Source organism: Labrus mixtus, chromosome 20 (assembly GCF_963584025.1).
Source record: "Labrus mixtus chromosome 20, fLabMix1.1, whole genome shotgun sequence".
Classification (NCBI taxonomy): Eukaryota; Metazoa; Chordata; class Actinopteri; order Labriformes; family Labridae; genus Labrus; species Labrus mixtus.
Genome location: NC_083631.1, coordinates 14,167,153 through 14,186,083, shown reverse-complemented (window position 1 = coordinate 14,186,083; position 18,931 = coordinate 14,167,153). Strand labels below are relative to the sequence as shown.

Here is an 18,931-nt window from a genome sequence, read left to right as displayed (position 1 = left end):
CCCCAATGAGAGAGTGAGATTATTGTTTTGCCCCTTCATCTAAGTCAAACAGTAAGTGCACTTTTGTTTGGCAGAGCACTGTCTTAAGGAATGTTGTTTGTGTTGTAAGGTTATAGTCGATTCTTCTCTGAGATAACAGGGATGCTCTTGCAGCTGTTCTTGTGCTTCAGGCCTGGTATCTTCCAGCAGACACTCAAAAACATTGGTTTTAGATGGTGTATTATCCAGTTAGAAATAATGAAAAACAAATGACCTGAAAAGCAAAGTTTTTACACATGTGACAGTAATTTTGTAATTTGACAGTGATTTGTCAGAGTCCAATAGCTTGAAGGACACAAGCATCAGTTTAGTTGATGTTTTGTTCTGTTGGGAGTCAACCACCTTCTGCATCTCTGTGAGACGATATAAAACTACTAAGAAAAATGTTTCCTTTCTGAGGTACTCTGTTTCTCGGGCACACTCAGCAGCTGTGGAATAAAATTGATGTGCTCTTTTCGACCCACACAAAATGTCAAGACTCCCAGACGAACAAATGCGATCATTTCAGGACCATCTCACATGTCACGCCACTGTACGGTTATGGATAACTTATTAATTATGTGTCTTAAATGCAATAGGGCAATATCTGACAAAGACAAAACACAGTCCTTTTTAAATCAAAGGATTTAAACACAAGAAAAGAAATCCCTGTCCAGAGAGTAAATACATATTCATTCATCTAACTGTACTTTTAACATACATAGGCTATAAAAAGTTGTTTAAGCTAGACCTCGCACTCACTGGGTTAGGCTGTAAAATGATCCATCTATACATATTAAGATATTTAGTTTGACCAAAGTGTTGGACCAACAATCAGAGCAACACTTTTGTGGATGTTGTTTGCTCTGAGCTCGCTTTTCAGTGTATGCAGGGCAGAAATAATCTGTCCTCGTCCTAATATCTTTTTTACCCCTTTAGACATTCATCTGTTACACAGGGAAAATAAAGTCTCTAATGTTATTAAGATACACTGCAACATTACAAATGACCCCTCCACACAGAGCAAGAACTCTCACGCCAACATGAGTGACAACCAGGTCCATTGGGCTAATAGAAGGCCAGGTAAAGCTGGTAGAGCGGAAGCTGTTCTTTGTTCAAAGGTCTTGTACCTTCCCACACCACTGGGATTTATTACCAGGTCCCAAAATAACATTGTCTTTCAAACAGTTTGCCATGATCTTTCTGACCCCTTAGCTATTGTTTCCCAGCTCTTTTATTACGCACCGATTTGCTGATTACATCAGGAAGCTTTAAACAATATGAAAATTCAACAGCAAGGACAGTGTTAGACATGCACACGGACACAGAAAGATCTCCATTCCTCTGTGTGAATTATATAATACACAATTCCATAATAAAAAAGAAAAAAAGGAGGAAAACAATAAAAAAGTGACAATTATGCAAAAGATTCAACAGCTGACTCCCGGACTAAGCAAGGCTCCAGGAAAAGCTCGGAAATATTCTTGGAGGCAACTAGTTCCACTGACAAGTCACCGTGCCCAGAAAAAGGGCGCCACCGCGTCTCAAAGTCACTTAAAAGCTGATACATCAACAAGTGGCAGCTTACACGGCCAACACAAACAAACAGAATTAGCTTTAAAAGCTTAGAGCTCCTGCTAGAAAAAGCCTTTATCACAAACACAAACAATTCTCCCTTGTGAGAAGTGATCGTTTCACCACTTTGAAGACATTCACTGACCTGTCTTTGTCTACATCATGCATGATTCAAATATATTTTTTTTAAAAAGCCATCAGTCTGAAATACCGCAATAACATTTGATTTCTTTCCTTTAAATTAAATGTATTTATTCATGATTAATGTTACTGACTGCTGACTTTTCAACGTACACCTTTCAAATTACGAGTTGTCTCATATTTATACTTGGAAAACAAGCCCCTGGTTCCCTATTTTGATCTCTAAATAGAACATACAGCTAGCAACTTTGAGCTAATATGCAATAAACTAATGTAGAGAATGTAAAAGAAAATAACAGTAGGTGAGTTCAGAAGAGAAATGGCCGACTATCATATGAACTTTTTCTCAGAGAACAGCACGTGTCTAAACCTTAAATGGCACTCCTTAATCCAGTGCCATAGTAAACAAGTAGAGTCATGTGGTTAAAAATCAAGAGCTTGAAGAGCTTGAGACATTCAGACCACCAGAATCTGTTCCCTGTCAGTCTGAAAATTTGAACTCCCTCCCAAGCCTGTAGTGATTCAGCGGACAGAGTTCACTGTGGGTCCTCTGGTGAATATGTGTTTGTTTTAAACTGAACATTTAGTACATGTTAGTGGAATCGTGTGCACTGCATCCTGCAAATCTAAACAACAGAACTTGGAGTGTTTTTATTTTTCTCCATGAGCTTACCCACATGGACCTTTTTGAACCATTAAAGAATGAACTTAGCAGGGTTCTCTTGTTTTGGTTGGGTTCCTTGCACCGCTTTTGAGTTGAAAAGTTCTCCCCAAACTGAGTGTGCCTATTGTGTGGATCTTTGAGTATGATGTGTGCCAGCGGTGCCCCCACGTTAGGGGAGGATACAGTCACCGCAGACAGAAAAAAAAAACAGGCTGCAGCATCAGGTCGTGCTTCTCTTTGTTAAGAATGCTTTTGTTGTTCTTCAACCGTTTCCAGGGACAGAATAAATAGCTCTTCCTAACCAAAGGCATTTGCCTCCCTCGCTGCTATGAATGCACCACCATGAGAAACATATTACCAGTGGTTACGAGTGTTTTGCCTCTTCTGGAAATTCTGTTTTTTTTTTTTTTTTCCCTTTCTGTTTTCTTTTGCAAGCACTGCAGGAACACGTGAAAGAAATGTTTTTCATCTGTCCCGGTCAACATCTAGAGCAAGCATGGAGATTTACGGTCAGGCTTTGATTTGATATGGTCGGTCTTATTTCTGCTGAAATACTATATCAGTTTGTGACTAAGATATCAGGTATCTGTCAGAAGTTTCCCCCAGTTTTCATCCTCGTAAAATCCACTTCGGCCAGCCCCTGATATTCATCTATATAAAGACGCCTCAATTCTTGAACTTATTGTTGGCTTTGTGTGGCTCTTTAAGATCTTTGCAAAGGTTTGCATCAAGATCATTGCTGGACTGTAGCAGGAGTGAACTAATTTGGCGGAAGTGACTGAGAGGTCAGAGTAAAGGATGTTAAATGAACAGCTTGCTAAAATGTTGACAGCCTTACATTTAGTGGTCAAGATTATCCGCCTATCCCTACAATAAAAAGGTAAATTGTGTTACATTTTTAAGAGAAGTAAGCTGTTGTAGGCGCTTTTTAAAAACTTTTAAAAGAGATTGTGTTTAAGATCCCTTTCCCCGTACACGCACAGTTTTCCTTGAGTTCTCATACATCAGTGTATTCTCTCCATTATAACAGTATAATCAGAAACATAAGCATGAAGGAATTTGATTATTATATAAGGTGCAAGAGGATCGACTTCTGGGGGGGAAAAAAAAAGGTGCGTAGAGAGAGATCTAGAGATAGTGAGATTAACAGAGACAGGGGAGGAAAAAAAGACATGATGGCAAGAGGAGACACATCCTAGCTGCAGGTCAGGCAGATGGAGGAAAAGGAACGCTTAAAAAGGAGCGGTTAACTCTTTATCCATTACTCACGAATTACGCAAGCAGGTCATGCATAGAATATGAGGAAAACAAGGGCACGCCATCACAGGTGTCTCTGCCGAAGTTCATTGCCATCCGTGGTGCTTATTGCCACCGTTGATTTGATTTTACCGTGCACTTGAAGGTAACAGAACACTATATTATATATTGGGATAACATTATGCTGTATAGGGACTTCAGAGTTATTCCAGAGTGGTTACCTCAAAAATCACAAGCAATAGGAAGGGAAAGGGGAAAGTAGTAAGTACAAAACACTATGCCAGTGAGAAATACAATAGGCTCGGGTAGGAAAGGCCTACCCAGCACCAGCAAACTAAGAATGGAGAGCAAGTCATGTAAAAAGGTACCTGGTATGCTGAATAAGCTTCTTTTTTGTAGATGTAAACTACATCTGATGCTCAGATAATGAGTTGGCTCAGGGTGCTGGAACACGAGGGTACATTTTAACTTCCCACACCTGATCTAAATCAGGACCAATTACTCACCCACCTTGCACTCAGATGATAGCCCAAGTGGCAAGTGTGAGTTCCCCTCACATAAGGTGCTAGCTTGAACACCTGCGTTCCCAAGGTTGTGTTCATGAAGACTGATGGAGGCAGACTGAAGTGCACTCGTGTAATCCTTTAGGGTTTTTTTTTTTGCCCTGTAGCTTTCACCAAACAAGGGCCAGGAAGTGATACAATCTCAAAGAACATGACATGTCTGTGCTGTCCTCAAAGCAGCAAAAATAATCTGTTCAAATTTGAAGTTTATTGGTAAAAACATTTAACACCCTCTGATCATTTTGATTTGTAAGACTCTCAACTTTATTTAGAAAACTCATTCATGCATTTTTTTAAAAATTATTTTAAGCCAAATTTCAAGAGGCTTTTAGTTGAAAGAGGTTCAAGGTATCAAAGGTCTTAAAGTACAAAACTGTGACACAAATGACACACCCAGGGACAAAAAATATTTGACTATGGCTTAGCGAAGTGTTTTACATAAACAAATCTTTGATAACAGTCACAACACCGTTTTTGTCATGTGTTCCTGTAGCTGTGAGTGGCACACAGATGAGAAAACCACATTTAAAAGTTCAGCCTGCTGTCAAACAATTGCTGGTTATGTAACTGATGGTTTTGACCTATAGTGTAGAATGTAGCCGTTCCAGCCTCCCGGGGGCTTCATGTTTTGTAATCCCACTTCAGGACTTTCACGTACCTCGGGGGATCAATGTGTTATGGCTGGAGGTGCTGACAGACCTGACTTCAGGATGTGTGGCGGGTTAACATGAGATGAAGAGCCTGCTGCGTGCCTTCAGCAAAAACATCTTCGGGCAAAGCAGCTGTGTATATCACATGTGTGTCAGTGTTATCTGTTTGGACCGCCCTTACTGTAAAGACTCTCAAAGTAAAAATGGATTATGTAAGAAAAAAAAGCCTTTTGTTGTCTGGTAATTTAAAAAAAAAAAACATTAAACAGGACATTGGATTCAGTCCAGAAAGACTGATGGAAGCAGGTTATCTGGATGTTTCTTTAAACTTTTTATCCACTCCTTGTATTTATTTGGATCTCTGGGACCCAAGTGCTCTGATTGTACAAAGCCAGATTTGGAGGGCACTCAGCAGTCAGGAGACAGCATAAACTCCTCCACATCTGTCTTTAATCGTCCTTTAATGGTCACCATAAATATCAGAGTAACATCTCCTGATCCTGAGAGTCCTTCTGAGAAACAGCCATTTAATCAACCACTTCAATAACTGCGTATGTTTATGTTTATGGGGGGTATGTACAAGTGCTATGTAGTATGGAAACAATACCACCTCCCACTGAGAAAACAAACCCCTAGGAGGCCAGGAGGGAAGTAGGGCATAAGGGACAAGGTTAGAAAAAGGAAGGCGTCCAGTTATGAACATTTCTGACATTCCTCGCCTCCATGCAACAGCAGGATTTCTTTAGGGGAAGTGGACGGTCCGGCCAAGAGCCATCAGAGCAGGACCCTGCAGGGAGCCCCCCCTTTCTGTTTATTGGCTGCAGCAGAGCTGAACTGGCTCAATGCCGACCATAGGAGGAAGAGCACATTAAAGCAAGCATTCAGGACATTGGCAGGCAGAGATATTGTTCAACCTGACACAATAAAAAGGCACAAAGTGTGTGCATGGGGTATATACAGAAAGAGAATGAAGCTTTACTACGGTGAAAAACACTCTTCTGTATTCCTCTTCACAGGATACTGGCATTTCCTGTTCTGCTGCTGGATATTTATGGAAGACTTACCCAAGAGAAGACTTTTATTTTCTTTATGATACTTTGTTTCTCTAAATAGACACGCTGAGAGGAAAAGCAGATGCTACACATGTGATCCAGTTCAAACTTCAGGAATCTGCTTGTGTTTGAGTTCTTCTTTTCTCCTGACTTCACACACAGGTGAACTATTAACACACTACCCACAGACATGCGGGAAGGTATGGGTCTTTATCATTAGCAGTATAGGAAACTGAGGACATGGGGAGTATTGGAAAGGTCGTACACAGCCAAAACATAAGCATGGCCAAAAAATTAACTGACTGGGACATGTTGATAAGAAAGCTTGAATTTGGTTTAATCAGTATGCCCAAATCTAGAGTAACATGTCAGGCTCTGACAGGCTTATGTCCTTATTTAAGATTAGGCAGCAGAAAACTAAGCTAACTGCTTTCAAAGAAAGAATTTATACCAGTATTTAATGTCATTGATACTTCCGTTTAAAAAACAAACACACATTAGGACAACAGTTTGATAATGCATGCCATCATCATTTATTAATTATCACAGAATGTCCACAAGGACAAGTGCAAACCTGCCTGAAAATCATGAGCAGAAAATAACAGGAACAAGTAAAAGTTAATGTACAAAATAAGACAATTTAATGGGGTTACATTCAACACAAGTAAAAAAAAATAATAATCTACTTACTTTTCAGATTAACCTTAATACAAACTCACAAAACACATTTCAGTTCTTTACAGGAAATTAATCATTTCTTTGCTCCCAAGCATCTGAAGGCAAACATCATAAATTCTATTTTACACATCTTGGCTCTTCAGTTGACCATGTCATCGTTCTTCTTTTCCAATCACAAAATGTAACCTTCATTCTCTCGTTTCGATGTTTTCACAACATTTGACAAGCGCAAAAAACGTGTGGCAACCTCGCATTTAAGTACAAAACGAAAAATTGTGCAACTTTTGCAAAAGCAAATAAAAAATAAAAAAAACATTTGATGAATAACTTTACTATTAACACAGAAGTGAGTTTGCAAAGTGGCACTTTGTGGGGAAAAAAAACAAAAAAAAACGATAATGTGACCGAAACAGTTTGTGTTGGAAAATGGTGATTGTGTACAATATATTGTGTCTGACTGTGCCTTTGGTTTCTTACATTTAGGTGGAAGTCCAATAACAAAGTAAAAAAAGTGCTTAAGATTGTCCGTTAAATAAGAATGCTATCATTTACATCTAAAACAAGCATTTATGTGGCTTTGTATATTTAAGGAGCTGAAGTGATATAACTGACATAAATAAACACAAAACAGTGGAACAGTTCACTTGTGGCTGCAGCGTAGGGATGCTGCCCTTTGCATTAATTAAGTACAAGCATCCGTCAAAACTCTTTATTTACTTCAACTTAACTCATCGCAGGAGGTATGTCTGGGTCAACTGAAGCATCACTTGTGAGGAGCACACACATTGAGTGAAGTCATTTCCCAAGAAAGCTGGAGACTGTCTCTCCTCTGAGACAGTTTTGACGGCTAATTGGGTAAAAAAAAAAAAGGAGACACTTGTACTTGTGTGTGTGTGTGTGTGTGTGTGTGTGTGCAGTGGTGAATGAGCCACAGTGTTATGCTGAGCCCAGTTCAGTTCTGTCACTTTTAAGGCAGCAGAGCAGTCCTGCAACAAAGTCCTTGTGTGCTCTCTCCCACTGCATCTCCAGTCCTCTCACTTTTTTTTTCCCGTGCATTCTGTGTATTACTTCAGCACACAAATTCAGAGGTAAAAAAACTACACAAACACATCACAGCAGTAGAAGCAGTCCACAGCAGGCATACAGCATTCACGAAGCACGGCTCTGAGTCGGATCTAAGAGCTGAAGGCTCGCTGGCTCTCAGCTTCTGCTCCATGGAGTTTGAATTCGCTCAGTGTCTCTTCACCTGTGAAGCGTCTTTCAGCAGATGAGCTCCTTAGTCAGCGTCGGAAAGGGGGGCTCGCTGAATGAGAAGGTGTCCCTTCCTGTCTTCAGCTCACCCTGGCCTGGGCACGTGAGGTATGATTCTATCAAGTCCAGGTCAGGGGAGGGGGCCGGGCTCTCGGGCTCCGACTCTGACATGCTCATCTCCGGCTCATCCAAAGAGGAGGCGGGGCTGGCAAGGAGGTGCGGGTGGGAACGGGGGTGAGGAAGCGAGTTCAGCCAGGGGTGGTTGAGACTTTCTTCTGCCGTGGCTCTCTTCCTGTACACACAAACACAATAACACTGTGGATGAGTGGAAATATTTTGAAGAGTTTACATAACCGATGGATCGCCTGGATTATCAGATTCTTTCAATCCGTTCTCACAGATGTCGGCCATATTCCGTTTCAACATTAAGTTAAGAAAACCACAGAAAAACCATTTCTGCCCTCAAAATTCTTTCCCCTTCATCTCTCACCAATTACTCAAGCACTGAGGAATCTTCCACATCTTCCTACCATTAATCTGCTCGAACTAAACCCACTGACAGGAGATCATTGCTCTGCAAGTGAGACAGAAGCAGCTGATACTTTGTATCATCTAATTGTGGTGACAAAATAAAGGCTATGCAAGTATTTATTTACATACATAGCTATAGAACTCTTAGAGCTGATGCATCAATGTTTGTTGTCATGTTAAATGAAAAGATTAAAAGCCTTTAAAGTATAATATTTTCTAAATGTTGTGAGCGTACAACCTTTTGCAACAAGAATTTACTAAGTGACGTAAATCTTGTTACCACACACACTCACATTCAGACGTAAGAGGATGTGCTTCCGTGAGACTTACTCACACTCCTCTGTGTTAATCAGCTCAGAATGCTGATGGAAAGTGTTTAGCTTGATGATCATATCTTCATCTTTACCGTACTTGGCCTCACCTGGGGTTTTTGATCAGCAAGGACTTGATGAAGTCAACCGCCGGGGGGGAGATTCCCTCAAACGTGTCCTGTGAGTAGTCTACGTTGACCTGGGAGATGTTGAGGAAAGTCTGCTGCTTGTCGTCACCCTGAAAGGGAGACTCACCCGTCAGCATGACGTAGGTCAGAACCCCAATGCTCCTGGAGGACAAGAGGGAGAAAAAGGGAGGGGATCATGAGGAGCCATTTTTGCCATCGTTGATGCGACAGAATTCTTCTTCAAGTCTAGAGTTGGCTGTCTTTTGCTTTGTCAGTTCATTTTTTTTATCTGTATGCAAATCTGATGCAAAGATGCTCTTGTGGTCAAATGTCTAGACTAAACTTAAGTGGAAACAGTCTCACAACTACAGTACTGTAGCAAACTTACCACATGTCTGTAGCCGTGCTAATGGGTTCATAGTTCAGGATCTCTGGTGCTGCAACAGAAACACACGGTCCAAATTAGCCATAATAATCATGGCACTCAAATAATTGAGAAGACACAGGTGACTCTTGGTACGCGAGGGCAAAGAGCAGGACTCACCCACATACTCTGGTGTACCCAGGATTTCCCTGACTTCTGTGATGTTGTCCATGCGTCTGGACAAGCCAAAGTCAACAATACGGATGTCCCCCAAAGGTCTCGCGCTGGTCAGCAAAATGTTCTGCGGCTGAGGGGGGAAGAGCACACAGATTAGACGGGTGATTTCACATCATCACTAATGATTATTCAAGGTCCTGAGGTATCACATGTAATGTCTAATAAAGTCAAAGCAAAACCATTTGAATGATCCCAAGTGGATTTGGGGCCATGTGTGTCAGTCAGCATCTAGCTGCTGAGATAATCTTCTAAGCAGATGAATCGTTTAGACAAATAGGATATCCTGCAAACCACTATGGTGGCTACATTGTTTGAGTTTTCAAGTGAAGCAACTCTGAATTTGCACAGTTGTATGTTTGCCAGGCTGGCCTAATGCCACAGTTACATCTAAAAAGATTAACCCCTTAAATACTATCCTCACACTGTGTAAATATACACAGTGTCAGTCATGCTAAACCATATGAATGGATATTCTTTGTATCTTTTTTCTTTTATTCAAAAGAGTCATGCAACATGTTCAGTGAGAAACAAGTCACATAGTAAGGTTGAAATTAAATCTGACCGATGCATGTTACCTCGGGGGCCCCATTAATGAAAACATGATAGTTCAGTAAGGTTCTTTTACTGAGTGATTCCTCGTGGGAACAGGGTCGTGACACACTGAATGATGAGTTGTGGTTGCATAACAGAAATTATACCTCCCTCAGCTTGCCACTCGAGGGAATAGACTGCCCTATATTGTCATCTTATCCTTCAGCTCACTTACTTTCAGATCAAGGTGCACCACATTGTTCCTATGAAGGAAGGCCACACCATTCAGGATCTGCTTGGCCAGACGGATCACATCCATCTCTGTGAAGGCCTCGTCGTTGTCGGCAACACATTGGTCGAAGATTTCGCCACCGGCGGCACTGGAAGGAAAGCACAGGAAGGAAAACTGAGAAAACAAAACAAGGATAAGATGAGAAAAAAGAAAGTCTACGTGGAGAGCCACCCAGTGGAGTTTGATTTTGCTTACTTTCAACTTTTGATTATTCATTTGAACTTGTCATAATAAATTGCGCCTTAAACTGTACAAACACGCCCTTCCTCTCACTTTGAATTGCAAAGGTTGACAATAGCAAATCCCAACCCATCCCATTATATAAATAAAGTTTGATTGATTAGTGCAATTTTTGTAAAAAAAAAAAAAAATGCAACACCCGTCTCCTCATTGATGTACTTTGGCTTGGAGGCACAAAGTCCAACCACGTCGACACTGCATGCAAGTCCAACTTTACTCAATATTATTTCAGGTAGCCTGTCTCTGCATGTATCTTCCCCTTGTCGGGAGAATTACAGTAGATAAGAATGGTTGCATCAGCTTACAGCAGGTGATAAGGCAATACAGCCTGATATACTGCAGGGTAACATATTATTTTAGACAGGAGAAACTTGCGCAAACGCTGTTAAACTAATCAAAGCCTAAAGATTTTCTTGAATCCATGAAGTAACCAGAGGAGAAGTGTTAAGTGGGTGGCTATATAGTGCATGAGCCTCAGCATGCCTAAGATGATCCTTTTATGGATATCAGTATGTCGACTCAATGGTTACTTCTCACATTTTTGTGGAAGGAATAGTCAGATTCCTGCCTGGTCTTGCTGCTCTTGTGTAACAACTTTAAGTGAAGTGGAGACATGGAGGATTTGCTTTGGATGCTTCATCAGTCAGATCAATGCCTCAAGCTGACAGTTCCCCCGAAAAAAACTAGAGCCATGTGTGCGGGATTTAGATGGCACACTTGTTTTTATCTTCAGAGGAAAACTTTGTGACCAGGCCCAGGGCATGACTGTTACATAACTGGCCTCCCGACTCTGCACTCTTTACCATCTTCAGCTGTGAAAATAACTACCATGTTTTCTGGGATTTTATGGATATCCGTCATTGGTCCATGTAATCTTTTTTTTGCTCCCAGCACCAAATACTTGACCTGCCACCTACCCTGTTTGGTGCAAGCATACTCAATCCCACTTAACAACCCCGCAGTGTTACTGCAATGAAACTCTGCCCTCATTCTGTTTACATTGATCGGCACTTTCATACTTAAGGCAAGCAAGTTTAGTGTGAGTGTTTTCACTTGGGAGAGGAAATGAAAGACATATGAGTGTGGTTTTAGGGGTTGCTCTTGCTCTTAAAAACTGCATAGACAAACTGTAGTAAACTGTTTTAAAAAAGAAAAAGAACAATCTGTCAACTTCACATTGATGTGACCTCTTACCTGTCTGAACAATTACAGGCTTGAGGTAACTAAGTATTTCAATAGCTTCATTAAGCAGTCAGCGGAAGGCCTGAGAGGATTTAAAATCTTGATAAAGTCAATCTTGTTTAAACACAACAGACTGCACACATTCTGTCCCAGCACTTAGGAATGATCTGATACTTCCCTGAAGTCTAAATACGGTCTCATTGCTCTACATCGAGTTAACGTACACATTACTTTAGTGCAGGGCTTCCCAACTTGGGCCCGGTGCTAATAGAGCACCAGGCTGCTCAACAACCACTTGAAAATAAGTCTCTGAATCTCTGAATGAGTGGGCAAGAGGGAAAATATTTCCCTATATTAAAGCAGTTAACAAATTCAACATTTTTGTTGTTGCGCAGAGGGACTGATACTGTCTGATCAGTGGCAAAGTCTCTGTTGTGGTGTTAAATACTGAGGAGCAGGTTCAGCCAGTAATGCCGTTTTGGCAGACCACCAAGCTGAGTGATTACTGATGTGAGCACCCAGCTTTCCACAGGTTTATCCTGGCTGTGGTAGAATTGTATGAACAGCACTTGTACTCCGGTACAGTCCAATTACAATAAATGTTGTAGAACAGCAGGAAGTAAAACACATCTTCCTGAAGTATCCAATACTGCAAACGTTTTAAGCTACGGTGCACATAAAAGTGCAAGAGCTCGGTAATTATCTGTCAAACCAGTCATTATGCGGGGGAGTTTCTGAGGTACTGACGCACACTGGAGATACACTTTCAAAGATGATAAGAATTCATCTTTTTGCTTTAGCTTCTCTGACATTACAAAGGATGTGGTTGTGGCTGCTATACCTGTGTGTGTGTGTGTGTTCAACACACTCTTTACCAGTGCTGTTCTACTTTTGGGAACTTTGTTTACTGCTTACATTTAAACCCACAGGAAATGGAAAATGGTTTGCAATTCTTGAAACTGAAGCTGAAGTCAGACCTTTTTGTAGATGCAGCTTTTCAGCGGCCATGGTGTGACATTTAAAATTCTTTAAAACTGGAATACGTTGCATGTTCAGCCTGCTCGATTTTGCACCTACTTTTACTCATACGTTAACCCCTAATGCAAATTCATTAGGCAGCTGAAGAGAAACAGTGGACCAGTGCCGACTGATCTCCTGCTATGTTTTCTCTGCAGGCATGCAGGGGTGAACAGTGGTGCTACTTCCCCTTTCACACTTCAGTCAGAGGTCAAATGCAGACACCCCCCCCCCCCAGAGTAAAGAGCCCTTTGTTCTGCAGATGCATTCCACGTCTAGGATGGAAATGACTACTGAGGACTGGACAGAGGACGGCTTCCTGCTTGAACAGAAAGCAGTTCAGGAGCAGGGTCAGGGCCTGGTGGTTTATGAATAATTACCCAGACTTTTCTTCCTTTAATGAGTGCAAGCTCGGTAATTAGGATGCTAAGTGTCCTTTCCAAATACTAATTAGAGGACGACATTAGGGCAGTCAGGGAACACTTGTTGTTTAACACCACAGCAGACCAGAGCCAGACAGACAGGATGACATTTAGTGGGTCACTGACAGAACAGCTCAACTCATCTGCCAGCCAGGTCACCTGAATGTTGACAGGCAACACACTGTCTACTGGTGTCTAGAGCACTAAGCAGCATGTTCTCACGCTAGAATCTAACTGACTCAACTGTTATTTCACGTTGTAATTTTCACACAGTGAGCATAAAGCAGTTCTGCCACATTGGTATTTAAAGTGACAGTTCCTGGCAGCGGTTCAAAAAGAAAACTGAGGTGTCAAGGCGACGTCTGCACGAGCCGCAAGCCACAGTGAGATAGAACATTTCCATTGAACGTGTGATTTCTTTTTCTAAGATATGAGCGACATGCAGAAGCCAGCATACACAGTAACTCTATTAGTCAGGTAGGGCTTTTTCTAAAGATGAGACAGATACGTAAAGGCTGTCAATGCACATGAAGACACCAAATAATGTCTTGGGGGGGGGGGGGGGCTGTTGCGATGTGTATGGTCCGAGGTGGAACACCGCTGACATTAGGGCAAGGGTAATGACGGCCGAACTTTGTTACAGCTCTGTTGTGGAACTGCTTCTCATTTTAGAGGCAGCTCATTGAGGCATGAATGTTTGAACACAAACAAACTTAGAATGACAGACATGTTCGTTTCAACGTGAGTCATTTTTCCAGGGAACTTTGAAAGATGTTCATGTGTCATTGCTGCACAATCTAAATGAATTTTCTTACCACTCCAGAACTAGGATGATTTCTGTGTTCGTCTCGTAGACTTCATGCAGTGCCACCACATAGGGGTTTGTCTTGGCGGACTCGAGCACGGCGATCTCGTTTAAGATGTCCATGCGGCAGTCCTGGCCCTTCCTTCGCTTTCGCAGAAACTTGGCAGCATACTGCTGCCCTGTTGCTTTCTCGACGCACTTTTTCACCACCGCAAACTTTCCCCTGGGAAACAAAGAGGGGAGAGTATGGTTAGTTAGGAAAAAGAATAACTGGTGATTCAGATACATTTAGTACAAAATGGTTTGATTCTGTTCTTTAACCAAGTAGCAAACAGGGCCACTGGAATAAATTCAGGTCACTTTAAATGCAGCAAATGAAAGGCTAAAATTACCAGATATACTATTTCAACTGCTATGAGGGTGAAACCTAGATTACACTGCAAGATGTTTGGAAAGTAAGCTGATCGGCCACGAGTACAACCTTGTAGGCGAGGTTTAAGAACAGCTTAGAGGGTCAAGTGGCATCATTTAAAAAAATATAGCCACTGCCATCAACCCCTGATATGATCATCTTAAGAGGCGTCATTAGGCGTTCGTTAGAGGTTTCCTCCTTTCTCCTCCTGTTCCTCCAGCCTTCAGGAGGGTCTGACAGGAGACAGATAAGGCCGACAGTTTTTTCACAATCTACTTAATAGTGGGCAGGGGACATGATAAGGAAAGGCGATTTTTTTTTTTTTTTTTTAGGTCAGACGAAACAAAGGGATCCATAGCTTGGATGCTGGATGTCACTATAGTAAAACATGATTAAAAATACATTCTGCAACATCATTACTACCACTCATTTTCAGGCAATGACTGATTCATTTTAGGGTCAACCGTGGGTGTGGGCAGGATGTCCTAAGTGTGCAGAATTGCCTCTCTGTGTCAAGTCAGCCACAATCAACAGCCGTCCCTCCCAGGCTGATAATGAGGCCTTGTTCGCTTCCCTTTCTTCACAGCTGACAGCAACAAGGACAAATGGAATTGTATTGACACCTCCGCCCAGGACCAGGTTCTCCTTTTGACAGTTGTACAAAAGCTGACCAGTCAGCTAACCCAGCAGTCCCAAGACCAAGACCACCCACCTGACCACTGCTGTGTAGGCCAGGCAGGGGTTCACTGCTCTTATAGTCAGGTTGGTGCCTAAGCAGTATGTTAAAATGGACACTTCACCCTGACAAATCTTTATCCAACTAACAAGTTGATGTTTAAATGAGCTACGCAATACGGCCAAAAATCAGACAACTTGGAAAAGTGAACATGGTCAGAATCTAAATAAAGTGACCATGTCAGAAAGGTCCTGTCAGCATGGTGCCAGTCATTTTCCCACACAGCGTTTCTCCAAGCCTGCTGTGCTGCAGACCAAAAACAGCAACTGTTTTGGCCCAAGCGTTCTGTTTTGGCTATCAACCCAGCTGCTGTGAGGCCTTGCCTTATTCTTATGCCGTTTCCCAGTCTCTCGGAGAAGTGACAGTTCATTGTTCAAAGTGAAAAGGCAAAACATGTCAAAGCCTTTTCCTCCTCAGGCAGCAAGTTCAGAGCAGCCACTGTGGGCTGGGAACTACAGTGCATAAGGAGAGACAGGGAATCACTGCGGGCCACGGAAAGGCGCAACAGGAGGTCTTTCTAAAACTGACAACAGGTTAGAGGTAACTCAAAACTCTGAAGAGTGAGAAGGCAGACACATAGAACTGCTTGGTAATACATCAAATGTAATGCTTTAAATGTTGTATTTTACACATTTAATTTGTTTCATTTTAACGCTCAGTTGGCTCTGTAACCGCAGAACAATTCTGACCAGCATTAATTAATACTTTCTCGCACATACTATCCGGATCCACAAACACAATAATGTATATAAGCTGAAGGACTATTTGTTGAATCTGTCTGAAACTAGTAGGTCATACAACTTCACTGTGACATGCAAAACCAATTTCCCTTCAGCTCTGGAGATGGTGATAATTTGATTAAGAAGCTGGTTTCCTGTGGCGTCTGGCTTTTGTCTGGCTCAGCGGGTCACTGACTCATGTCTAAAGTAAAACGAGAAATGACAGCTCTCACAGCTCTTATTTGTCTGTTTCACAGACAAACTGACACACACCACTTCCTGCTGTTGAGTTGGCCACAACACATTCTTGGTGCCGAAGTATCGAGGGGAACACAACTTATGATGCAAAGCTTCATGATGAGAAAGTTTTGAAAACAAAGATTTATTGCTCCTTTAAACTTCAAAAGAACTGAAAGAATCATTTGGGAGATAAATCACACTCAGACAGTTCTAATATGGTCATCATTGCTCCTCATGTACAGACCAGATCTGCTGGTATGCAGCACTACGTACATTCCTGCACTTAATGCGATTATGAAGCCTGATCTCAGGATGTTGTTCGGTTAGACTCCTGGGAAGAGGAGGAAAGGAGGACATAAGGTTAAGTTGTGAGGGGGGCTGCTTAGAGACTTCCATGAACTATACGTCATAGAAAGCATCAATCCATTACCCCCCTGCCTGGCTAAGGGTGTCTGGCTGCTACCAACATACTCTATTTAGCCCACAACACTCTGCTGGGGAGCACATTTTCAGAGTATAGACAGATGCACAATTGGCTGAACTGGCAATTAAATAGACACCAAGTTAAGTCAGTCTACAGAAGTCAACTGTTTTTTTTTTTTTATACAGAGTCTTTATTATTGACTTGCACGTTAGGGAATCCCATCATGAATACCACTGGAATGTGTTTCATGAATACCACTGGAATGTGTTTGATTATAACATGAGAGTTGCTAAAAGTAGATGACATTCTTAAAAACTGCTTTTTCTGGATGAACTGGTACAGTATTGGACAGGAGGGCGGGTCAGAGCTTTCTGCACCAAATGTCTTCTAACATTTAAAAAATCACAACTATGTGATGTCACAAAGGTTTCTCTCATTTGTCCTGTTTCATACTCTGCCATTTAACCGCATCCCTATAAATACTAGGACACATATGAATGCAACCAATACGTTAAGCTCATGGTATTTGAAGAAGTTTGTATTTGCACCTTCACAAATACTAGGATCTAAAGGGTTTTTTTTGGAAGAGAGCGTTATCTTGATTTTACTTCTTTGAGATAAGACATGTTAGTACAGCGTGTGGACAGTACAACAGTCCTAATTTACCTCACCAAACTTAGTGACCAGATGATCATTGGGGAGGGAAATACTCAGCTTACTCATTGCTTCTTTTTCATAGATGACAAACTCATTCACTTTTCAGAACCTCTCATCCAATACGCGCAATAACGCGTTACCTTTACGCGTGCCAAAGCGCATCTCCATCTGTGACTTTGCCCGAGGACAGAATGCGGGATCGGACATTTTCAATCAACGGGCTATCTATCAACACGTGCAGAGAGCTCTTGTAATATGATTAAAAGCTTTAAAACAGATTATCAAGATAGTGTTACTAATTCCTTTCCATTCATACAAAAAGGCAGTACACAGCTTAGCGTTTTGTTAATGACACAATTGATGCAAGAAACAAACTAACCTGCCCAGTTCTTTGCCGACCAGGTCGTAATTTGACGTGAAGGGGTCAGCACTTATCCTGGTGAGGATCTTTGTCATCATTCCGTTCCTCATCGTTGCTGTGTCTGGAAATTTGGAGTCGTCTTCGAACTAGAACAAATCTTTATCAATCGCAAAAAAAAAAAAGAAAAACACAACAGGGACGATTTTCTAATCAACTCAAGTAAAAACTCGCATTATAAAAGAGTCAGTGAGAGCCACCAGCATCTGTGTCAAACTGCAGGGAGATAATCCAGTAAACGCGTTCCGAACAAGCGGATGCTGGCCAGCGGCAGTGTGACAGAGTCGGTAAGGTGAATTAGTTTGAACGCTACTACACATTCCTCACAATAAACTCCTCGTATGGTCGGGGACCCGCCCCCCCCTGCAGTGACGTTCCGCTGTTTCGGCCAACGAAATTACCGAAGAGGACGGACCAAAGGTGGAAGCCAGCTGGCAAGTGTTGCGTTCAAGTGACACCAGTTTAACCGTGGAGGTACAAAAATACAACAATAACAGTAGCTTAAAATGTGTCTTAAATAAGTCGCATGCTGTCATTTTCACAAACACACACACACACACACACACACACACACACACACACACACACACACACACACACACACACATTAGGGCCATGTTAAAGAATTATTATTTTTTTAAATTTCGAGATTAAACTCCTAAACCTAATCCTCCGTTGTACACACACACAAACACACAAACACACACACACACACACACACACACACACACACACACACACACACACACACACACACACACACACACACACACATATTTAATCTTTTAATTGCAAAACTCTTACTATTTAAGGTAAACCAAGTGTTGTATGTTCGCTATCTCCAGTTAAAATAACACTTAGTATAAATGGTTATCTGACCTGTTCTATACTTGATTAACCCTTCCCTTCTTTATATTAGGACTGACCCCATAATGTATGCATCCACCACAAAATAAACTACTTAAAGAAACATGTCAGAACACAAAACATCACGGTGACATTCAAATCAAAACGCATGCACAGACATGTGGTCACTCACAAACATTTTAGGCATGTTATTATTGTTGTGTGTTCTCTTCCTGGGCTTGGCTGTGCTTACAGGTGAGAGTAGCTTGTTCTCACACATTGCTCAGTGAGTGCGACACTGCCTCTGGGGAATGAAAGCTTTCCGCTCAGCGTTATTTTCTTACCGTGGGAGAGTTGTTTGTCTGTCCCTTGAACCTGTTTGTCATCAAGGAGGAATTCAAAGCATCCCATTAGACAATTCGCCGGGTTAGATAATGATACTTAGCTTGTAAGTGAAACGATAATGTTATGATGGTAATTCTTTGGTGAGTCAGTTTCTCTTTCTATGTTATCTAATATTTAAAAAAAAAAAAAAAAAACTGTTTCAGGTCAAACTGTAGTGGACATAAA

The 18,931-nt window shown here is 41.6% G+C and overlaps 1 protein-coding gene across 1 annotated transcript; it reads right to left on the bottom strand.

The window, feature by feature from the left end:
* Positions 1–6,538: 6,538 nt before the first annotated feature.
* Positions 6,539–17,830, bottom strand: stk17al (serine/threonine kinase 17a like). Its single transcript, XM_061027054.1, has 7 exons — positions 17,477–17,830; positions 13,920–14,132; positions 10,187–10,331; positions 9,364–9,490; positions 9,208–9,256; positions 8,802–8,981; positions 6,539–8,141 (listed from the first exon to the last, which is right to left on the bottom strand). The coding sequence occupies exons 1-7, from the start codon at positions 17,566–17,568 to the stop codon at positions 7,859–7,861; spliced, it is 1,089 nt and encodes a 362-aa protein (XP_060883037.1). The 5' UTR covers positions 17,569–17,830; the 3' UTR covers positions 6,539–7,858.
* Positions 17,831–18,931: the final 1,101 nt, after the last annotated feature.